The sequence below is a fragment of the Paramormyrops kingsleyae genome, chromosome 2 (assembly GCF_048594095.1).
Source record: "Paramormyrops kingsleyae isolate MSU_618 chromosome 2, PKINGS_0.4, whole genome shotgun sequence".
NCBI lineage: Eukaryota > Metazoa > Chordata > Actinopteri > Osteoglossiformes > Mormyridae > Paramormyrops > Paramormyrops kingsleyae.
Genome location: NC_132798.1, coordinates 8,662,501 through 8,672,764, shown reverse-complemented (window position 1 = coordinate 8,672,764; position 10,264 = coordinate 8,662,501). Strand labels below are relative to the sequence as shown.

Below are 10,264 nucleotides of genomic sequence, written 5' to 3'. Positions count from 1 at the left end.
AGTAATATTATAACTTATATTAGAGTAAAATTCTCATTGCCGTTACTCCAGGTAATTTGCAAGTAAATTTGCTCTGCCTTATAAAACTCTTGCCTAATCATACATAGATGATTAGCCCCGCTTTTCTGCACTTCGCAGATGTAAAATACTTGCCTAATCCTTAAACCTTGATAATCAGCAATTCGTTGGGTTTGTGTTTGACATCGAGTGGTATAACGAACTTCCTCTGAGAACAAAATAAACTGTAGAGAGCGCAAGGGATCTATATTAATGGCGCCCCTACGCCATATGAAAATACTAAGGTCTTACACGACTTTAAAGGGAAGAGACAAGCACAAAGTGGAAACAAATTACTGCGCTAATGCACATTTGATCCAAACAGACAATAAAATGCGGATACCACTGGAATACGGAATATACTTAAAATGTTAATGGCTCGTACCAATAAACCGAACATACTTTCTTGAATACCTGACATGTTTATTTACACCCCGTTAAAGAGTAAACTAAATAATGCATTAAAACTATGAATGAGATTGCATCTCGCCGGCTTGATCCTCCATATCTCCTCCTGATGATGCAGTAATTTATGCTCGGTCGTTCAGACGGCCTCAGTTAGATTAACTCCTAACTTTTAATTCAACCGCCCCCGTTTCTGATCACGGAACTGAAGCCCCGTTTACTTCCGTTTATCTGTGAGTCTTTAACGATTCATCGGTGGTTTTTTTTAACGCATGCGTGGGATTCCTGTCATTGCCGCTGAAACACGAAACCGCTTCCTGGTTAGGAGATGGCGAAAGGTGTTCGCCATCAAGCCGTGCGGCGGTGCGACAGCTCAGGCGCAGACAGGCTCCGGCGGGGAAAGGTAAAGCGAAAGCCGGCCTCATGTGCAGGCTGAGCCCTTCCGCACCACCGCGGAGCCGGGGGCTGCCGTCCGGGCGTGAGCCTGTGTCCCTGCGCGTATCTTATCCTTCCTTTTCAGTCGTATGCAAACCAATGAAAACTGCGATGCCTCGTTTTTAGTGTGGACTTTAACGTAAAATGTGGCACAATGAAACGACAGACCAGGAAAAAATATCAAAGAGAAATATACTGGATATGCGTCCTGTGATTTATTGGATTACACTGACTGTGATATGTAGCTCCCAAGATTTTGGAATAAAAATTGATTTTTAAGAGTAATTAAGTGTTTTGGGGTGTTTTGCGCTATATTAAAGTAATGTTTTACCCAGGTTACTGATCTAAACTTAGTATGCAGAACAGTGGCTTCAGTGTTATGAAAACTTGTGTTGCAATTCTGTCTGATGTTCCTGCTGACTTTACGGATGATGGACACGTTAGTATCTTAAGTCATATGACTGGCTGCTGTTACGTATTGCTTGTAGTTTTAATAGTGACTAACATCCAGTTAACATTAAGAAGCTCCACTTAGGAAAGTGTTAAGTACAGAAGAGTGTCGTCATCCTAACTTAATGCATTTTTTTCTCTTTAAGATACTAGGATGAAGAACACAGCAGAAAGCAGCTCCTCCAGGATCATCACTGTCGTTTTTGTCCTCCTCCTTCTGGACCTGCTGGGGTTCACCCTCATCCTGCCTCTTCTGCCCTCCATACTTGACCACTATGGACGGACAGAGGTAAGAGCCTGGGTTGTTTTACCCAGTTGTTGTAGCCTTGCTTGCAACCCGGCTGGGGTGAGATACAGACCACTGGTGGATGGAAATACAGTTGGGCAGTGATGTAAGTGGCTTCTCTGAGGTTGGTCCGTGGTGAAGCTGTATCTAAGACGACAGTGAAGCCGGTCTTCATTGCACTGGATTCAAGCTGCCCTTTAGCTGTTTCCACTAGATGCATGACATAAATGTAGATGAACAGATCATCAGACTGTTAGTTACTTTTTCCCATGTAGGTCTTTCTGACTTTACAGGCCTTGCTTCAGGGCTTCGACACAGTGCTACCATGGGAGTGAATATTTTCTATTTGCTCTGTTCATTGAGTGAAGGAGCTGCTTCATTTGCACCTTTTTTTGCACCCGACAGGACAGTGTGTATCACTCGCTCCAGAGCCTAGTGAACTGGTTTAGAGAAGCTATTGGTGCTCCCGTTGGAACTAAATATAATGGCGTGCTCTTTGGAGGTAAGCAGTGAAAAATCAATGTGATCCTGTCCTTCTTTTCACTGCCCAGAATGTTTCTCGGATATTAACAGAGTATTTCAAATTTTGTTGTATTGATTATGTGGAAAGGGGGTCACCCAGATCCAGTCATAGATACCCCCTGTTCAGATTGTCTTTCACTTACTAACTTGAGTGATCTACTTTTGGATTCTGGAAGTCAACCTGTTACATAGTGGCAGAGGTGGAGATTTCAGGTCCAAATGGTACAAATCCAGACCAGGATTTTGTTTCAACCGACCAGTTGAGTACTCTGTGACTGTGAGTCTTTATACTCAACTGTATGGTTGAAACAAAATCCTGGTCTGGATTTGTACTCTCTGAACCTGAAATCTCCACCTCTACATAGTGGTTAATTAATTAGTAGTTTCAGGTTGTCTTGTATGTAGAGATTTATTGTGATGTGTAAGGCTATAGAATGTATATGCCGCTGTGTTGTCACCCCTTGTTCAGTGGGACTTTCGTTATGAAGAAAATGTGGAGAATTGAATTTCATAAATATTCTGTTCTGCTGCTGTTTATCACAGTTACTTTCTGCCATTTTAAATTGACCTGGTCCAATCTGCAAGCAATGCCTTGTTCTCTCTGTGTTCTACTACTCAGGCCTGATTGGATCGCTCTTCTCTTTGCTGCAATTCCTGTCCTCACCCCTCACTGGTGCAGCATCAGATTGCTATGGGAGGAGACCACTGCTGATGTTGACCACGGTTAGCCACCAGTGTTTAATACATAGCATCTGTTGTATCTTTTGTATATAATTGAAGCTCTTCAGTCAAAGTTTATAAAACCTGTTCGTACCAGTTTGTTTCCTCTTCTCCTGTGTATGCCAAAATGAGATTTTAAGAATGCATGGGAATACCCCATAAATCTAATCAACCTTTTGGTCGAAGTAAACCAACCCTTTGGTCCTAGTAAACATCTCAATGGATTTTTGTTTACAGAAGTGAGCTTGTAAACAGAAATGCAAAGTTAGAAACCTTAGACATTCAAAAAGAATGCATTCATTTTTACATATTGTATTTCCAGCTAGGATTTCTTACCTAATATTAACTGCAAGAAATTCATATAATAATTAATTTACCAAAAAATATTTTCATGTGAAATTTGTATTTTATTTAAAATGTAGTGGTGAAATCTGTTTGTATATGCTTGGATTTTATACTTTATACCCTACATTGATTTGTACAACCTAAATATTTTTGTTCAATCTGTCAGATCCAGAGTAGGACAGCAGGATCTCTTCTGGAAATTTAAATAGGAGCCATTAGTTCCCTTCCTTAAGTGACAAAGCTGCCTGATGTCCCTGTTCACTACGCTTTGTTTTTGAGACACATGGCTAATGACGACCGATTGTCCTTCACCTCCAGGTGGGGCTGATGGCTTCCTACGCCCTCTGGGGCTCCTCCCAGAGCTTCAGCCTGTTTCTGCTGTCCCGCGTGGTGGGAGGTGTCTGCAAGGGAAACGTCAGTCTCTGCACCGCTGTGGTCGCCGACCTCGCTTGCCCTAAGGCTCGAGGCAGAGGCATGGTAGGTGACCGCTAGGCTTAACTGCTGTGGCAGCCATTTACTGTATGAATGCACAATTCGAAATGAACTTTGCCTTTATAATTAATAAATGCACAGGCTCTCACATCCGTTCAAAAACTCACAAGCTATCAGACGCATGTTTTTTGTTTGTAATATTTGCCCACAGCTCTGGAGTTCCTTAGCAATAGCATTTTTATTTTCAATATGAATAGATGTAATAAAACTAAGAACTGCTTTTGTAGTATTAATCTTCTAGGTGATTCATACAAAACCATTGCATGCCTCATTTTGAAGTGAGACTCCTTTCAGTAACACCTGTTTTGTTGTGAGTCACCCTTCTTTTTGTCTTGTAACAAGTACAGTGTGTTCATGCTTATTTGTGGTAAAAACACTGTCGCCACCAGGCGATGATCGGCGTGGCCTTCTCCCTGGGCTTCACGCTGGGCCCCATGATCGGAGCCTACTTCGCATCCAGAGCCAGCAAAGAGGAGACCTTCTACTTGGTTCCAGCTTTGTTGGCCCTGGGCTTCTCCACGGTGGACCTGCTCTTTATCTTCACTATGCTTCCAGAGACTCTTCAGAAGGAGAACAAGGTGATGGCCACATGTCTCCCTTCCCACCCCCACGTCCCCCCGCCCCTTAAGTTCCCATAAGTCACAGCTGTATTTCCCCTTGAGTCACGTGTTTCTCTGAGGTTCTAACTGACTTCGGCACAGATATAACAGACATGAGCTTCTAGGCTTCAGAAAGAATTTTAGCTCAGGATTTAGCCGAGGACTTTATAACTAATTTTTAATTTGGCTGTTATGTAGAATACACCTTGACCTAAGATCCCCTATTCAACTTTCCATTTAAGTATGTTTTTCATAAATATCTATTTTTCACTCAGTGCCATGTAATCTACAGTGATAAACAAAGCTAAAAATAAGCTTCATAAATCCGCTTTATTCCTGTGCATTTCCCCCAACAGTTTTGAGTCTGAGCTGAGTGATGCACACTTTGTGACGTCTGCAGCAGTAGAGCGTACTGTACAGTGTAGCAGAGAGGGAAGATCTTCAATTAGCCTGGCTGTTGGCACGTTCTGACAAGTAATAGGAATCTATAGTTGCATCAGGAGAACAATGAAGGGATTGACAGTGGGTGAACACGCCATAAATGACACTGGTTTAGTCTCAGGCCTCCTTCAAAACAGGAGCTCGGACTTGCCTCCGCTGGTCCGAATTTTGACATTTGAGGTTATTTATGGGATATTTGCCATCTTAGTCAAAAAGACTACGTGCAGGTAGAACATACCAGTGCTGACCCCCCCCCCCCCTTTCTGTCTTAGGCCTCTGTATCGTCAGGCCTCCAGAAGTGTGCAGATCTTCTCAGCCCAGTGAACCTGTTCCACTTCTCTGCGGTCACCCGCCGGGCGGATCCACCCACCAGAGAGAGTGAGCACTGAGAACTTATAACCTAGTTAGCTGGTTACTTCACGACTATATATGGAACTAGCATGTTACATTTTTTTTTCCAGTATACTCTCTAGTACAAATCATATTTTACACATTTTTTCCACCCTCTGATATAAAAAAAAAAAACTATTTGATCCAAGTCATATATTACCAAATGTTAAATCAACAAACATTCTATTAATTTCATAGTGACTGTTCTCAGACAAATTCACTCTTTCACAGATCAGATGTACAATGGCATGAACTGGGGAGAATTCACAGCTGATGTAATCAGAATCATATATAAAAATCACAATAACCAGCTTTTATAATAGCTTTACTGAGTAACTACAAAGATGGTGACCAGTTTGGTTAAGTTTAACGTTTTTTTTTCCCTTCTCTCTGGCGGAACAAAGACATGCAAAACCTCAGGGTGCTTGGCTGGGTCTACTTCACGTATCTCTTTCTCTTCTCCGGGCTGGAGTACACACTGAGCTTCCTCACTCACCACCGCTTCCACTTCACTGGGTAAGAGCCATACCAAAGAGGAGTAGCTCCTCATCGTAAACGCTAGGTCGCACCGCTCTGATGCTACGCCTATACACGTCGTCATAGTCAGCATCGTCTCAGAAACCTGCTTCCTGTCTCCCAGCATGCAACAGGGAAAGATGTTTTTCTTCATTGGAATCACCATGGCAACAATCCAAGGGGGTTATGCTCGCAGGATTAAACCTGGGCACCAGATCAAGACCGTCCAAATGGTAAACACTTGGTATCACGCTACATAAACCAGACCACCTAGATTACTTGCTTTAAAATAATACTTTAATCAGACAGTCGGGCAAACGTGCAGTTTTTTTTTTTTTAGTTTCTTACAGCAAAATGTATTTGTCTCTCCCCTGTTTTTTCAGGCAGTCCTGTTGCTGATCCCAGCCTTCATACTCATTGGCCTGGCTTGGAACATGTTGATGCTGTATGCGGGCTTGCTGCTGTACTCATTTGGTAAGCTCCCCGAACGCGGGCGGGAGGGCCGTCCTCACACTTAACCTTCAGACATGTTTCTTCAGCTTTTATACAGTTCTAGTCAACATTACTGTCACCTGAATTTCACGGTCAGCGTTTACACTACCTCCTAAAATGTTTAGTGAAACAGTTTAGGTCTAAATGCACTCTTGTGTTTGATACAGAACAGCAAAGGATAAGAATTTTGAAATGCACGGGAGGAAAAATTATAAAATGGAAACACTGTAATGACACAGTCCTTTGAAAAATTCAAATCCTTTTAACAAATAGAACTAGATTGTCACTGTAGTGAAATAAAACTCACCTGTAACAAATTTTCAGTGCTCACATGACTTGAATTACCCAAGGAAAGATGCCTTTAATGCTTAGAATGGCCACTTTTAGTTATCTGGGAGCATCAGAAATGCTATTATCACCAAACAAAAGAATTCTAAAGGGTACAAGGCCATCTCGAAAGATTTGGCATGTTCCAACAGTGTTATTCAGAGGTTTGCTGGTCATAGAACTGTCAAGAACCTTCTGGAATGTGGAGGGCAAAGGAAAATCGATCAAGGAAGTCTTCAAAGGTTGGCGCAAACTGTGGAATAAAAACATTAAATAAAACATCCACAGAGCTTAAGGCTGACCTGGAGTGATCTGGACTGATGGTTTCAACTCGTACCACACATCGCCCACTAAATCAAGAAGGGCTTTTTGGGTCAAGGCCAAGGAGGACACTACAGCTAAAAGAAAAACATTAAAAGGCATGACTGATCTTTGCTGAAACCTAGAGAAATCACAACCCTTCCGGGAAAATGTTCTACAGACAGATGAAACCAAAGTAGAGCTCTTTGGCAATGAAGATTAGCTATTTGTTTAGAGAAAACGGGTTGAAGCTTATGATAAATATGGTGAAGGATCTGTAATACTGTGCCTCTAATGCTGGGGGCCTTGAATATATTAAAGGAAATTGAAATGAGAGTGAATTTTAGAGAGAACTGTGTTACCCAGTGTCAGAAAACTAAGTTTGGGTCAAAGATGGTGGGTGCTCCAGCAGAACGACCATCCAAAGCACACACCAATAATCACGAAAGAATGGCTGAGAGAGGAAAAAAAAACATTTTAAACTGGCAGTAGAAAATCTTTGGAAAGAACTGAAAACTATTGTTCTGGAGAAAGAATCCTGCAAACATTCATGAGCTGGAACAAACTGTGATGCAGAGTGAGAGAAACTAGCAATGGAGACCTGGTCAGCCATGGAGGGGGTTAAGCTCAGTGAGTTACGATGCTGTTCCTGTGTCACTGGTTCCAGTCCTGTTAGTGGAGTGATTTCATCGTTGGGCCCTTGAGCAAGACCCCCAATCCCCTCTTGCCCCAGGGGCTGGCTGGTCTTGCTTTCTCAAAAAAAATGTACATCGCTTTACATTTACTTTTGTTTGGCAGGTATTTTTGTTCAAAGCAACATACTAGTGAGGCAAATAGCACAAATAGCTTTGGATAAGTGTCGACTGAAAACTTGTGTGTTTTAATCCCCCGGTATTGTTCATGCCTGTGAAGTTCACTCCTGCCCCCTGGTTATTCTGTGTTCCTTCGCAGCTGCTGCTGTCGTCGTGCCTTGCCTGACAACTCTCGTCTCCGAGCACGGTGAGCGGACAACCTTAGGTTTATAGAAGTGTGTGCGAGAGACCACTCTCTTCTTTTTGCGCGTCTGTCGGATTTTAGCAGCCTGTGAAATTACCCGTCCTCAGGTTCGGTCAGTCAGAAGGGCACGGTGATGGGGATCCTGCGCAGCCTCGGGGCCTTGGCTCGGGCTCTTGGACCTGTGGTGGCGTCCTCAGGTCAGTACCGCTGCTCCCCTGAAGCTCAGCCCCATTTAAAAAGCCAGAGATGTGTCCCTGGTGGGTGGCTGTACCATGCAGGACCACTTACATCCTCGAGAGCCACTATGTCAGGATTCACATTGTCCTCCTAATGGATTTACTGCTATAAAATAAATGTCAAGAATAACGTCAAGCTAATGGTTAAATAAACTGTAAAATGCTAGTTCAAGATGCTACATATTATGTTAGCCAGCCTAAACGGTGCAATATGTGAATTGTTCCAAGTGATTGTTATGTCTGTAGCTGGAATCTGTAAAAAAAGGAAGTGTTTTTTTTTTTTTTTACAGTGTACTGGTTGGCTGGAGCCCAGACTTGCTACATTGTTGCCTCTGTCTTCTTTTTCATTCCCCTGGTCCTGATGAAGAGACTGAGGGACTCAAAAAGGGAGTGACTTTCGGATGCAGGTGGAGGACGAGCAGAAAGAGAACGTGGTTGTTATCAAAGGGCTGGACAGTGGCACTGCTCTCTGCTCCAGGGACGGACACCGCACTGTGCTTTTTATAGACGTTTTATATGCCTTTTTAGCTGAACTTCCTCTCCAGTTTCTTTGTGGAAACATAAACTCCGATGTTAACATCAGTTTGCCGCGATGGACCTTTCAGCTCACTTTCAGTACGTTGATTTCAGGCCACTAAAGCGCAGTTTGACCATTGTGTAGCGGGAGCTGTACTATAACATTGTGCGTGTGAACGTTTTCAAATGTCACTGGCTTGCAGTATTTACAAATATTTTTCTACCGTTAAAATGTAGATGATACAAATGGTTATTTATCAATGTCCGACTCATTCAGGAAGCTGCTGACCAGCTGCCTGAGGCTCTGAGGGTGTGCTTTGCTGCAGTTTTTTCTTCTTAAACATGATGAATTATGCGCTATCAGATTAATACAGTCAGCAAAAATAGTTTTCCGCCTGTCGTTCATCAGGTGAAATCTTGGCCTGTTATTAAATCTAAAGATCAAACACTATGAAGCTGGACATTTGTTTTCTGCAGTTTGGTAGGATATGCTTTTTGCTCGCAATGGTTAAACCTATTTAGTGACTTCACAGGAATGCACAGGAAAACACAAGCACTACTGATTGCTCTGTAAAAGTCATACCATTTCAATCTGATATTATTCAGTCTTGCTCACGCATCAAAGACTTTATTCATGAACAGAAGAGAAATGAAATGAAAGCTTTGACTGAGATGGTACTATGGGAGAGATGCATGTCGAAAAATGACCCACCGGCATCCAGCTTCTTCAGCATTTCATCTGCTGTTCCAGGTGGTGCACAGACAGCCATCAATACAATCCTCACCCAACCCAGCAAATGACTGGAGGTCAGAATGTAATTGCGAAGGATGTGGGTGCCTTATGACATCCTCCCAATGAGCCTATTCTACACAATAAACAGGTTCTCCACCCTGAAAAGTCATCTTTCAATGACCTTTCCTGGCTCTTATTCCAACTTAATCTGGTTATTCCTAGTCATAAGCTGACATAGGTCACTCAAAAAATAACCCTGCAATGTGGGATGCGTTCAGTATTACTATTCTGATTATCTTGTAAGCCTACTGTACCAGAGTAGAGTATAGTAAAATCCACTTATAACGGACTTCAAGGGACCTGGCAAAACAGTTTGTTATATCCAAAGTCCGTTATATCCAGAGTTGCTGTATGTCCAGAACACAACTACAGGACACCATTTACTCATGCCACACCCCAGCAGACACACCTGTGGTATAGATTATTATATTGTACATGTAGTAATCCAACTTGACCTGACCAGATGCGTGACTATTAATAATCCCGACTGCGTACGTATCTGCGCTGGATATCACCGGCACGCCACACGCCTTGTAGGCGGAGCCTGCATGTCCGTTACTTATCCACTATAACGGGATTTTACTGTAACAGCCTAGTGGTTGGATGCATTGATACCATACCAAGCACCTTATAGGCTGAAGTGGGCATCAGGTCAAAGTTCATATCTACATCAATCTCATCCCAGGGATCTTCTGCTATGGCTACCTGTAGGAGGCTCTGTGGTTGACTTCAGTTTTCACTCTACATATAACTATTCTTTAATGAATAATTGCCGCTCATACTTTAGCTCCTCAGGATAATTCTGCTTTGACTCGATTCTCCAAAGGTGATTTTCCTTTGGTAATGGGAAGGCTAAGGAACTAAGTGGGAACTAAGGAACCTTCATTGGCCATAGGAGCCACCTTAGTTAAATCATATTCGGTATTGTACCTGTAGTACCTGTAGT

General features: G+C 42.7%; 1 protein-coding gene across 1 annotated transcript; it reads left to right on the top strand.

Moving 5' to 3' along the window:
* The first annotated feature begins 655 nt into the window (after nucleotides 1-655).
* mfsd10 (major facilitator superfamily domain containing 10) lies at nucleotides 656-8,976 on the top strand. The gene is made up of 13 exons (XM_023802598.2): nucleotides 656-865; nucleotides 1,494-1,636; nucleotides 2,039-2,135; nucleotides 2,775-2,878; nucleotides 3,539-3,697; nucleotides 4,102-4,290; nucleotides 5,025-5,130; nucleotides 5,547-5,658; nucleotides 5,783-5,891; nucleotides 6,042-6,132; nucleotides 7,729-7,776; nucleotides 7,881-7,970; nucleotides 8,300-8,976. The coding sequence occupies exons 2-13, from the start codon at nucleotides 1,502-1,504 to the stop codon at nucleotides 8,401-8,403; spliced, it is 1,344 nt and encodes a 447-aa protein (XP_023658366.2). The 5' UTR covers nucleotides 656-865; nucleotides 1,494-1,501; the 3' UTR covers nucleotides 8,404-8,976.
* Nucleotides 8,977-10,264: the final 1,288 nt, after the last annotated feature.

What these genes read in the sequence shown, in the direction of transcription:
- mfsd10 (XM_023802598.2), top strand. Translation starts at nt 1,502, where the DNA reads ATGAAGAACACAGCAGAAAGCAGCTCCTCCAGGATCATCACTGTCGTT. An exon ending in TAATGGCGTGCTCTTTGGAG is followed by an intron (nt 2,136 to 2,774) that starts GTAAGCAGTGAA and finishes TCTACTACTCAG; the next exon opens with GCCTGATTGGATCGCTCTTC. An exon ending in CACTGCTGATGTTGACCACG is followed by an intron (nt 2,879 to 3,538) that starts GTTAGCCACCAG and finishes CTTCACCTCCAG; the next exon opens with GTGGGGCTGATGGCTTCCTA.